General features: G+C 43.2%; 1 protein-coding gene across 2 annotated transcripts in view; it reads left to right on the top strand.

Annotated features, from left to right (window-relative positions):
• Usp7 (ubiquitin specific peptidase 7) overlaps positions 1-10,126 on the top strand; it is a 56,684-nt gene that overhangs the window by 37,589 nt on the left and 8,969 nt on the right. For both annotated transcript variants that reach the window (XM_005349290.2, XM_005349291.2), the window contains exons 11-21: positions 1,419-1,501; positions 3,280-3,389; positions 5,307-5,463; positions 6,109-6,253; positions 6,591-6,721; positions 6,923-7,057; positions 7,488-7,589; positions 7,784-7,889; positions 8,602-8,694; positions 8,779-8,846; positions 9,678-9,778. In XM_005349290.2, the coding sequence (XP_005349347.1) occupies positions 1,419-1,501; positions 3,280-3,389; positions 5,307-5,463; positions 6,109-6,253; positions 6,591-6,721; positions 6,923-7,057; positions 7,488-7,589; positions 7,784-7,889; positions 8,602-8,694; positions 8,779-8,846; positions 9,678-9,778 (1,231 nt within the window). The remainder of the gene's footprint in view (positions 1-1,418; positions 1,502-3,279; positions 3,390-5,306; positions 5,464-6,108; positions 6,254-6,590; positions 6,722-6,922; positions 7,058-7,487; positions 7,590-7,783; positions 7,890-8,601; positions 8,695-8,778; positions 8,847-9,677; positions 9,779-10,126) is intronic.

Below are 10,126 nucleotides of genomic sequence, written 5' to 3'. Positions count from 1 at the left end.
TTTTTTTTTTTTTTTTTTTTTTTTTTTTTGTTTGCTTTTCCATATGAAGTTGAATACTGTTCTTTCAAGGTCTTTGAAGGATTTTGATGGGCATAAACCTTTAATCATTGTTGCTCTAGCTCAGTGATTGTTTTATAATAAGTCATTAAGTATGCAGAATACTCGGTGAATATCTGCTTCTACTTTGTCCAACTCAGAACACTATGTCAGGCTGTCCAGGACCTCCTATCCCGCCCAGCACGGCCTGCCCAGTTCCTGGCTCCCCTTCACTACTCAGGAAACCATTCTGAGCTTTCAGCAACTCGAGCCACGCTTGGTGTGTGTTTATGGAGCTATGTAGGCTAGTGTAGTCTGATGACTTTTGTTCAGCATCACGATCATGTGTGTATCATGTCTTACAGGAGCAATGGTTCCCAGTTGTTCTGTTTTAGTGACCATTCTCTTCTAGATATTTTTCTTATCTACAGGTTCAGGCCATTGTTTCTTGGTTTTTTTTTTTTTTTTTGGTTTTTTTTGTTTGTTTTTTCCTTGGATTTATGATAAGGCTCAAACTCAGTTATTATTTATTAAAGTTTTTAAGATCAGTGATCAGTGTCCGTGCTTTTTCACAGAACCAAAACCAATATAAAAAGTAATCCTATGTATTTCATTTTAAAGCCGTGGAAAGTTAGCCTGTGCTGCTGTTGCAGGTGTGCTGCTTTAGTGGTGCCAATGTGGAATTACTTTAGGCTTAGTTCCTGTTTGTGTTTCCATCTCCTTTTTAGATCCTTATTGACACTTGGATATTCTCTTAAGCATTGCACCTAGGTTTAGTGTGGGGTGGTGGTGCTGAGGGTGGGACCCAGAGCCTTACTGTTGTCCAGTTGTGTTACTTCATCCTGACTGAACTTACTCCTCATGCTACTATTTGTTTAGTGGCACACAATAATTTTAATGAGATAATTTAATTAATTTTTGCTCTTCTATTTTTGTCACTTTTGTAGTTGTGTCTAATCCAACCAGAACAGGTGCTTGTCAGAGCACCAGGGCTGACCTCACCCTGACCCATGCAGATCCATTGTGCCCTCAGTCTCCTGGTTTGGTGTCTTCATCCTCTTCAGTTTTATATCCCGTTTCTATGCTCATTGCTTGCCCATGCTGTCTTAAGCTTTATAATAAATATCTCAGCAAGATTGAAATGAAGGACTTGAGTTTCCCTTTCATGCTGCCATTTTAATGCCCTGAAGAACATCAGTGAAGGTGCAGTGGCCTGTGTCTGCATTCAGTGGATGGTGAAGTTGATGTTCATAGCTGCAATCATGTACTCTACTGGGTGCCCTAAACACATTAATATCCGTAATTTACACTCAGCTTGACCCTCTTATGTATTTGAGCTTTATTGATATGACAGTTGACCTATCTTTTATTTCTTTTTAAAGTATTTGAATCGTTTGTGGATTATGTGGCCGTAGAACAACTAGATGGTGACAACAAATACGACGCTGGGGAACATGGCCTGCAGGTAACCCCTCCTGTGCTCAGACAGTCCTCTCCAAGACTGCTGTGTTCTTCTGCTTTTGAGATTTGTAGCCTAAAGGCTCTGTCTTGAGTGGTCTGCTCATGTGGGAGGATTTGATTGAGGAGGTGCAGTGTTTTACAAGCAGAAGCAGCAGAGTGATAGGAATGTGTTGTGGGGCTTGACATTTCCTCCTTTTGTTCCTCATTAGAGCATACCCTGATCTTACCAGAATGAGTTTCTTGCTCATTTGAACTCTTTTAGCACCCACCCCCATTTTTTTCTAGATAAGTTTCTTCTGTACAGCCCTGACTCTCCTGGCACTCACTTGGTAGAACAGGCTGGCCTTCGCCTCCCTGGTGGATTGGTTGAAACTAAAGACGTGCACTACCACACCCAGCTTTTATATTTGTGGATGCCTAGTTTGTCTCCTCCCATTGCTTTACTTCTCTGAACTTTAGGACAGAACAACTCCTAGGGTGTGGCCCCAAGGGACTCTGAGCATGGAACAAGTGACCTGTCCATGATGCAGTGAGAGATGGGCTTTGCTGGTCAGGCTGGCCAGCTGCATGCGATAATCTTGGGTCGGGTCTTGTTTTCAGGCTTATTGCTGGGCTCTCACTGGCTCAATGACTTTATCAGAGCCTATCACAATGCTTACCAGGCCTGCCAGTTTGTAACTCAGGGTCCCACGACTCTGCTTTGCTGCGTCAGACACAGGGTCAGAGGCTTTGCTGCACACAAGAGTAAGGGTTGTGTTGAGAAGTGCTTAAGAAGCATGGTGGTTGACATTTTGCCACTTGGAGGAGGAGTTATAGTATCTGGTTGTGCAGCATATCGTGCAGAGTGCCCCCTTGATTGGGAAGGGCTGGAGATGCAGTATTTTGTTTTTCTTCGTTTTTGGTTGGTATGGACTAGGTGCCTGGGCTTTTCTTTGTCTTTCTTAAGAGAGCCCTCGTTAGTCACTCCATATTACAAAGAATGTTGCCAAATAGGGTTTCCAGGTTTCTAGCTGTGAACTGGAGGAGGGGTTGGAAGTGAAGACCGGAAGTGGAGTTGAGGTGTGCTCCTGAGAAGCAGGGTTGAGCATTGTCAGCACCAACCTGTGCCCCAGCACTCAGGGAAGAAGGCCGTCTGGCTGGAGTCCTTCCTGCTGCAGACCTGCGCTGGTTCTGTATTTTCCACATTGGTTGGGTGCTAATATTGTAGGTAGCAGCGGATTTTAAAACAACCCCTGCTGGTCGTCTAGGTTCGGGTGTAACCTTCCACACATTACAAAAGATCTTAAGGATCTCTAAAGAAGCATGCAGATGTCCTCACTTTTACCACCAGACGTTACCCAGTGTGCTCCCTTAGTGCTCAGACTGTTTATTTTAATTTAATGTGTGTATATGCATGATGTGCATGTGTAGGCATGTGTATGGGGACATGTTTAGAGGTCAGAGGGCAATTTTGTGGACTCATTGATATGGGTTTGTGGGACTATGAGCTATGTCTTTGGCCAGAAACAGGTAAAGTTGGATGTGGTGAGGTGTACGGTTAGTCCCAGTATTTGATAGGCAGAGACATGTGAATCTCTGAGATCCATGCCCACTTGATCTACATAGTGAGTTGTAGGCCAGCTAGAGTAACCTAGTGAAACTTTGTCACACACACACATAAAACACAAAAGATGGATAAAGCCTGGTGTGGTAATTGAGGAGGCAGAGGTAGGAGGTCATTGGAAGTTTGAAGTTTACAAAGTGAGACTCTGACTAAAATCACCATTTCTTCCCAACTTCCAGGAAGCAGAGAAAGGTGTGAAATTCCTAACTTTGCCACCAGTGTTACACCTGCAACTGATGAGGTTTATGTATGACCCTCAGACGGACCAAAACATCAAAATCAACGATAGGTAACGGAGGCTGGGAGGACTTGGGTGGCCTCTGCTGTATGTATGGGGCCTTGGAGGTGTTGTCTAATGGGTGCTCATTTTCAGTTGATTGTCCTGTCAGTGATCCTACCCTGACCCCAGCCTCCACTGTGCCACATTGAAAGCAAGGGGCAGGGTTTTCTGAATTAGTCACAGAGTTTGTATTTAGCTTTTCTAATGCTTAGATTTTGACCAAATGTAGATTTTTTTTTGATATTTTTTGTTTTGATTTTGACTGAATGTGTGTGTATGTTTGTTTTATGTTTCAATATTTTCATGGCAGGTTTTCTCTGTAGCCCTGGTTTTCCTGGAACTGGCTCTGTAGACCACCAGGCTGGCCTCAAACTCACATTTATTATTTGTCTGCCTTGCCTCTGCCTCTCAAGTGCTGGGATTAAAGCCATGTGCCACCCGGCTAAATTAGTGGCTTTGTTTTAGCTTCCAGAATGTGCTTGAATTTAAAGATGATGACGTATGTCTACCCCAATTCAGTTTCCTTTCCATATTTTTAAGACAATAGATTCAAGGATGTTGGAATGTGGTTCCATTGGTACAGTGCTTGCCTAGCATACACAAGGCCCCGGGTTTCGTCCAGGCATGGTGTTTCATGTCTATAATCCAGCATAGGGCAGGTGGAGACAGCAACATTAGAAATTCAGGATCCTTAGATGCATAGTGAGTTTGAGGTCAGCCTGGCCTTTGTCGACGAACCTTTGTAAAAGTGATGTTGCGTACTTTATTTGAGTTGGTCTGCAGTTTTATCCTGATTAGTTTGAACATCGACATAGAACAGGACAGGTGATGGTCATTCATGTTTGAGGGGAGAGTGTAGCTGAATTATTTCCGCAAACTGACTATGTGCTTACCTGCCTGTGTTCCAGCACCTCATTTTTTTTTTTTTTTTTGTTTTGTTTTTTGTTTTTCGAGACAGGGTTTCTCTGTGGTTTTGGAGCCTGGAACCAGCTCTTGTAGACGAGGCTGGTCTCGAACTCCCAGAGATCTGCCTGCCTCTGCCTTCCGAGTGCTGGGATTAAAGGTGTGCGCCACCACCGCCTGGCTTCATTTTTGTTTTTTAATGGAATTCTTGCCATTGTTTTAAAGTGTGAGATTTTTCTTGAATTTCCAGATCACACATTTTAGCAGATAGGGCCATAGTCCCAAGGTAGTGGGCCTGGATCCAAATAGCCTTTGGCCACTAGGCACACACTCTTTGGGGCTCTGTTCCACCTTGCATTGCTTTCCTTCCTGTCTCTGAAGGCTGTATTTAATTTTGAGACATTTAAAATTAAGGCTGGCCATCAACTCACCAATACTATAAACTTTGATCATCTTGCCTTCACCCCCGTGAGCTCAGCCAACATACGTTATCTATACCATGCTGGTGATAGAACCCAATCCCTTATGCATTCTAGGCAGGCACTACCAACTGAGTTGCCATTCCAGACTTGAGTACAGGTTAATTATTATCGATAAGATTTAGCAAATCACAAATTAGGAAGCCAATAATTTAGAGCTGTGTCAAATACAGTATGTTCATATAATAGAAGGGTAAGGTTCTTTTTACACACATTTGGCCAGCTTGTTCTCTGGTTACCCTAGCCTTACATACACCCTAGAACTGACTTCAGTGTCAGTTTGCTATAAGACAGTTGGGTGAAGCTTTTGAACATAAGCCTGTTAGTTACCCAGGTTTTCTCTGAGAATTTTCCCTCAACTTTAAAGTGACAAATAATTTATCTATTAAGAGCTCTTTCAGAAGTTAACTTCAAGAGCCTTCAGAATCATTGTAATTCATGATTAAAGATGGACAGTTAATTGTAAGAATTTACAATAAAGTTCTAATGGATCTCATGCTTTGCATATAAATCAATAGCTTCTTTTTAAAATATTTTTGAATAGGTTTGAGTTTCCAGAACAATTACCACTTGATGAATTTTTGCAAAAAACAGACCCGAAGGACCCTGCAAATTATATTCTCCATGCAGTCCTGGTTCACAGCGGAGATAATCATGGTGGACATTACGTGGTTTACCTAAACCCCAAAGGGGATGGCAAAGTAAGTGTTAGCCTTTTATGTTGATGTTCAAAAAACAGGCCTCTTCTGTTCATGCTTCATGAAATTACTGGATTCCTTCCCAGCCTTTGAATGTTTGTATGTTTTTTTTTTTTTTTTGACTGAAGTTCTATTTTCTTGTGTAATTTTCAACAATGTAAAGGTGAATGGTATATTCTGTGTTAAGAATTGTACCTCACAGAGCTCTGTCTCATGGAACTGGCAAATACTGAAAACAGCGGTTCTCGTTGGCTGGTTAGGAGGCTTCATTGAGTCCAGGATCCCTGGTGTGATGCCATTTGGCAAAGGTTTTCAGAATAGTTTTTTTTTTTTTAAAGGTACTTCAGTATTTAAAGTGACGAATTGGAGATTAAGTAATTTTAAGTCAGAAGCCTATTACATCATTATGGAGTTAATTTATTTAAATGTATCATTTAATTTTACTCTGTGCCTTTAATTCTTCAAAGGATTAGCACTGTGCTAACGATTGGTCCAGAGTCAGAAGCAGGCTATTTGAATAGTTAACAAAACAGTACCAGTGAGCACATGGTGCCTCTTTCAAATTCTGAACAAGAAAGACAGAAGCACTCTGGGTGTTGTAGGAAGGTGTGTGTCTCTACTCTTAAATCTTTCTGCTTTTCCTTCTAGTGGTGTAAATTTGATGATGACGTTGTATCCAGGTGTACTAAAGAAGAAGCTATTGAGCACAATTATGGGGGTCACGATGATGACCTATCTGTTCGACACTGCACAAATGCCTATATGTTAGTGTACATCAGGGAATCAAAGCTAAGTGAGTACCAGTGGCTTGTGTTAATCCTTGTACTATGGCAAACTTGTATAGTTCTATGAAGAACCCCTCACTCACTGCCTCGGTGTCCTATTTGTACAATACAGTACTATAAAGTGCAGTGCATCTAGCCATGTTGTCTGGCCAAACACCCCTCCCCCTTATTCTTTCTGACTCCATCATTCTATCCGCAAAAGCAAACTACTTTGAGATTGTGGCATCAAAGTGGACATGGTCCCAAGACCTTCCACATTCCTAGATTATTTTATTAATGAAGACATGAGATTCTTATAAGGCAGGAAAACAGAATCAGCCAGGTGAAAGATTGTTTGTCCTGCAGGTGAAGTGTTACAAGCTGTCACCGACCATGATATCCCTCAGCAGTTGGTGGAACGGTTGCAAGAAGAGAAAAGGATCGAGGCCCAGAAGCGGAAGGAACGGCAGGAAGCCCATCTCTACATGCAAGTGCAGGTCAGCCTCAGGCTTGGAGACTGCGGTGTGGGCACTGCATGCCGCAGGTCTCTGCTGTCCCTGCTGAGCATTCAGGCCATATGGTCTATCTGCAGGGCTCACTGGGGGCGGTGAGGCAAGTGGTTGATGAGGCCTTTGGAGATTTGAGTGTGCTCAGGGTAATGTCTCACAGGTTGTAAGCTTGGCTCTGTGTGCCTTCAGATAGTTGCAGAGGACCAGTTTTGTGGCCACCAAGGAAATGACATGTACGATGAGGAGAAAGTAAAGTACACCGTGTTCAAGGTTTTGAAGAACTCCTCCCTCGCAGAGTTTGTTCAGAGCCTCTCGCAGACCATGGTGGGTATAGTTCCTCTGCTCACATCCAGGCTACTGATATACCATGAGAGACTGCTTGCTCCCTTGGGTGCTCAGTGTGTCTAGGCCCTGCATGAAAATGAAGGCGATGTTGAGCTGAGCTCCTCTGACCTGGCCCACAGAGGCTGAATCTCAGAATCTGCTTCTTTCAGTCCCCAAAGCTAGCCTTGTAACAGATCTCAGAGAAGGAGCTTGTAGAGACTGTTCTTCCACTACCACCACCCGGGGTTGGTAAAATAAGCTCCTGAGCTGAACCCTCGTGTGGTCCTGGTGAGGTCAGAGGCACAAATTGTCCAAGCCATGGGTCAAAAGTTTAAGTTTGAGTCAAACCCCCTTACCCTTTACTCACAAAAGCATTAAATTGATAAGAATATATGCTTATTTTTAATAAACTTTTGAATTTTTTTTTCAGGGGTTTCCACAAGATCAGATTCGATTATGGCCTATGCAAGCAAGGAGTAATGGAACAAAGCGACCAGCAATGTTAGATAATGAAGCTGACGGCAATAAAACAGTAAATATTGTTGGTAGATCCTCGGGTATCTCGTGGAACTCTGCGGGAGGCTCTTGTCCTGCAGTTAGCAGCCATGTGTCCCTGTGGGTTGCATTCAGTAGAGCTGGACATGTTCTGCACTGCTCAAGTGTAGTTGTCGCCCTGTCACCTAGGCCATTGCCACCTTCTAAAATCACCGTCTCTTTTGGAAATAGATGATTGAACTGAGTGATAATGAAAACCCTTGGACAATATTCCTGGAAACAGTTGATCCTGAGCTGGCTGCTAGTGGAGCAACATTGCCCAAGTTTGATAAAGATCGTAAGTGCCCATGAGGTGCCTGCTACTTTTAGAGCAGTCGCTAGGCTTGGAGTCCTCAGTTGATCTCAGCAGAGGTCTGAGCCTTGTTCCCTTGAAGAAAAATCTCCTGGTGCCTCCTCCACGTTAACTCATTCAGTCCCTTCTGTGTTGAGGGCTCGCTCCTAGGGAAGCCGCAGGAGACTGGCTCAACTTGATCCTCCTGTAAGAGGGGGCAGACGGCAGTGATGCTGTGGTGTCCTGGCTGCTGGCTTGTGCTCCTCACTCTGGTCTTAGGGTAGGGTAGGGTTGCAGGCATGTGTTGGATCACTTATCAAATGCCTACCCTTAGGACCACACAGCCTGTGTGAAGGAGTTCTAAGTAAAATCAGGACTGTGCCACTAAATATGTATGTGGCTGCCTCGCACACCAGGACACTCAGCTGCTAGATATAGCGCCCCCCCCCCCCCCGAATACTGGTCCAGCTAGTCAGCACTGGGTCTCAGTTTACTGCATTGGGTATCCTCTTCACTGTCTCCTGTAGTGGTTTACCCAGATGTGATTTGTGGGACACACCTTTGTTATCACTGGATCAGCCTCCTGAAGCCTCCTGTCATTGTTACTTCTAGGGGACTTCTCATTGTCATTGGGTAGTCTCTTACCCCAAGGTTACTTGTTAGCATTCTCAGACATACTAAGGGTTAGGATCCTAACAGCCTGTCTATCAACTTGTAGATGATGTAATGTTATTTTTGAAGATGTATGATCCTAAAACACGGAGCTTGAATTACTGCGGACATATCTACACACCCATATCCTGTAAAATACGTGAGTCCTGCCTGCACTTCTTTCTGACTAGGGTTTGCTAGTTGCTTTACAGCTGTATATATAACAGATTTTTTTCCACCCTAGGTGACTTACTCCCAGTTATGTGTGACAGAGCAGGATTTATCCAGGATACTAGCCTTATCCTCTATGAGGTTTGCCCTTTTTTTCCTCCCTTCATTTCTCTACAATCACTGTATTGTTTCTGCCTAGGGTGAGGTTGTTCTGCTTGCCTTGAAAATTTATTATTACTTAGTCTGTAGTTTATTTAAGTCCTGTGCTCTGTGTGTGGAGGTGGGGTGGGAGAAGGTTGAGACAGGGTTTCTCTGCAGCCCTGGCTGTCCTAGAACTTGCTCATTAGTTGGAAATTAGTTTTTGTGGTTTATTGAGACAGGGTCTCATGTAAGCCAGGCTGGATTCAGACTTGTTTATATATAACTACTTTGGCCTCCTAATCTTACTGCCTCTACTTCCCCAAAGTGTTGTTATTACAAGTATATCCCACCATGCCTGTTGCACGTTTAAGAATAGGTCGCTTTTACCTGATTAGGATTGGTGCTCATTAGATACTTTTAGGTCTGTTTTTCCCAGTTGTATTTTAATAAGAACATGTGGTCAGGAGCTTGGAGTCTGGCTGTTTGGAGGGTTGCATGAGCACAGAATCCAGGGCCAACCTAAAGAAATAAGGAGACCCTGGCACACGCCTTTAATCCCAGCACTCGGGAGGCAGAGGCAGGCGGATCTCTGTGAGTTCGAGACCAGCCTGGTCTACAAGAGCTAGTTCCAGGACAGGCTCCAAAGCCACAGAGAAACCCTGTCTCGAAAAACCAAAAAAAAAAAAAAAAAGAAAGAAATAAGGAGACCCTGTCTCAAATTAAAACACATAACATATAGACGAATAGATTTGAATACAGAGAAAGCATAAATAACCAAAAAATTTGCTCATAACATTCTTAAATGTAACCATTTGCTGTCTCTTCCTGTAGGAAGTTAAGCCGAACTTAACAGAGAGAATTCAGGATTACGATGTATCTCTTGATAAAGCCCTTGATGAGCTGATGGATGGTGACATTATAGTGTTTCAGAAGTATGTATCTTTGCTATTTTCCATCTCTTGTATGCATATCAAGTTTTGTAACCATGTGTACTGTGCTCTGAGCTGCCGTTGAGTGTCCTTAACCTCGACAGCAGCTAATTACAGGTTTTGATATTAGGGGCAGTGAAAATTAGCCTTATTTAAAGTTCTCTTGGTGATACGATGATGAGCACTGTAATCCTAGAATGTGAGAAGTGGAGGCAGGAGGCTCTAGGAGCTGCATAGCAAGTTTGAGATTATCCAGGGCTCTGTGAGAACCTGTCTCCCAAACCCAAGTTCACTGATGTCCTACAGATGTCTGTAGGGACCAAAGTGGAATGTCTTTTTTTTATTTATTTA

Source organism: Microtus ochrogaster, chromosome 7 (assembly GCF_000317375.1).
Source record: "Microtus ochrogaster isolate Prairie Vole_2 chromosome 7, MicOch1.0, whole genome shotgun sequence".
Taxonomy (NCBI): Eukaryota; Metazoa; Chordata; class Mammalia; order Rodentia; family Cricetidae; genus Microtus; species Microtus ochrogaster.
The sequence above is the reverse complement of the archived record's forward strand: the minus strand, read 5'-3'. Positions and strand labels throughout refer to the sequence as shown.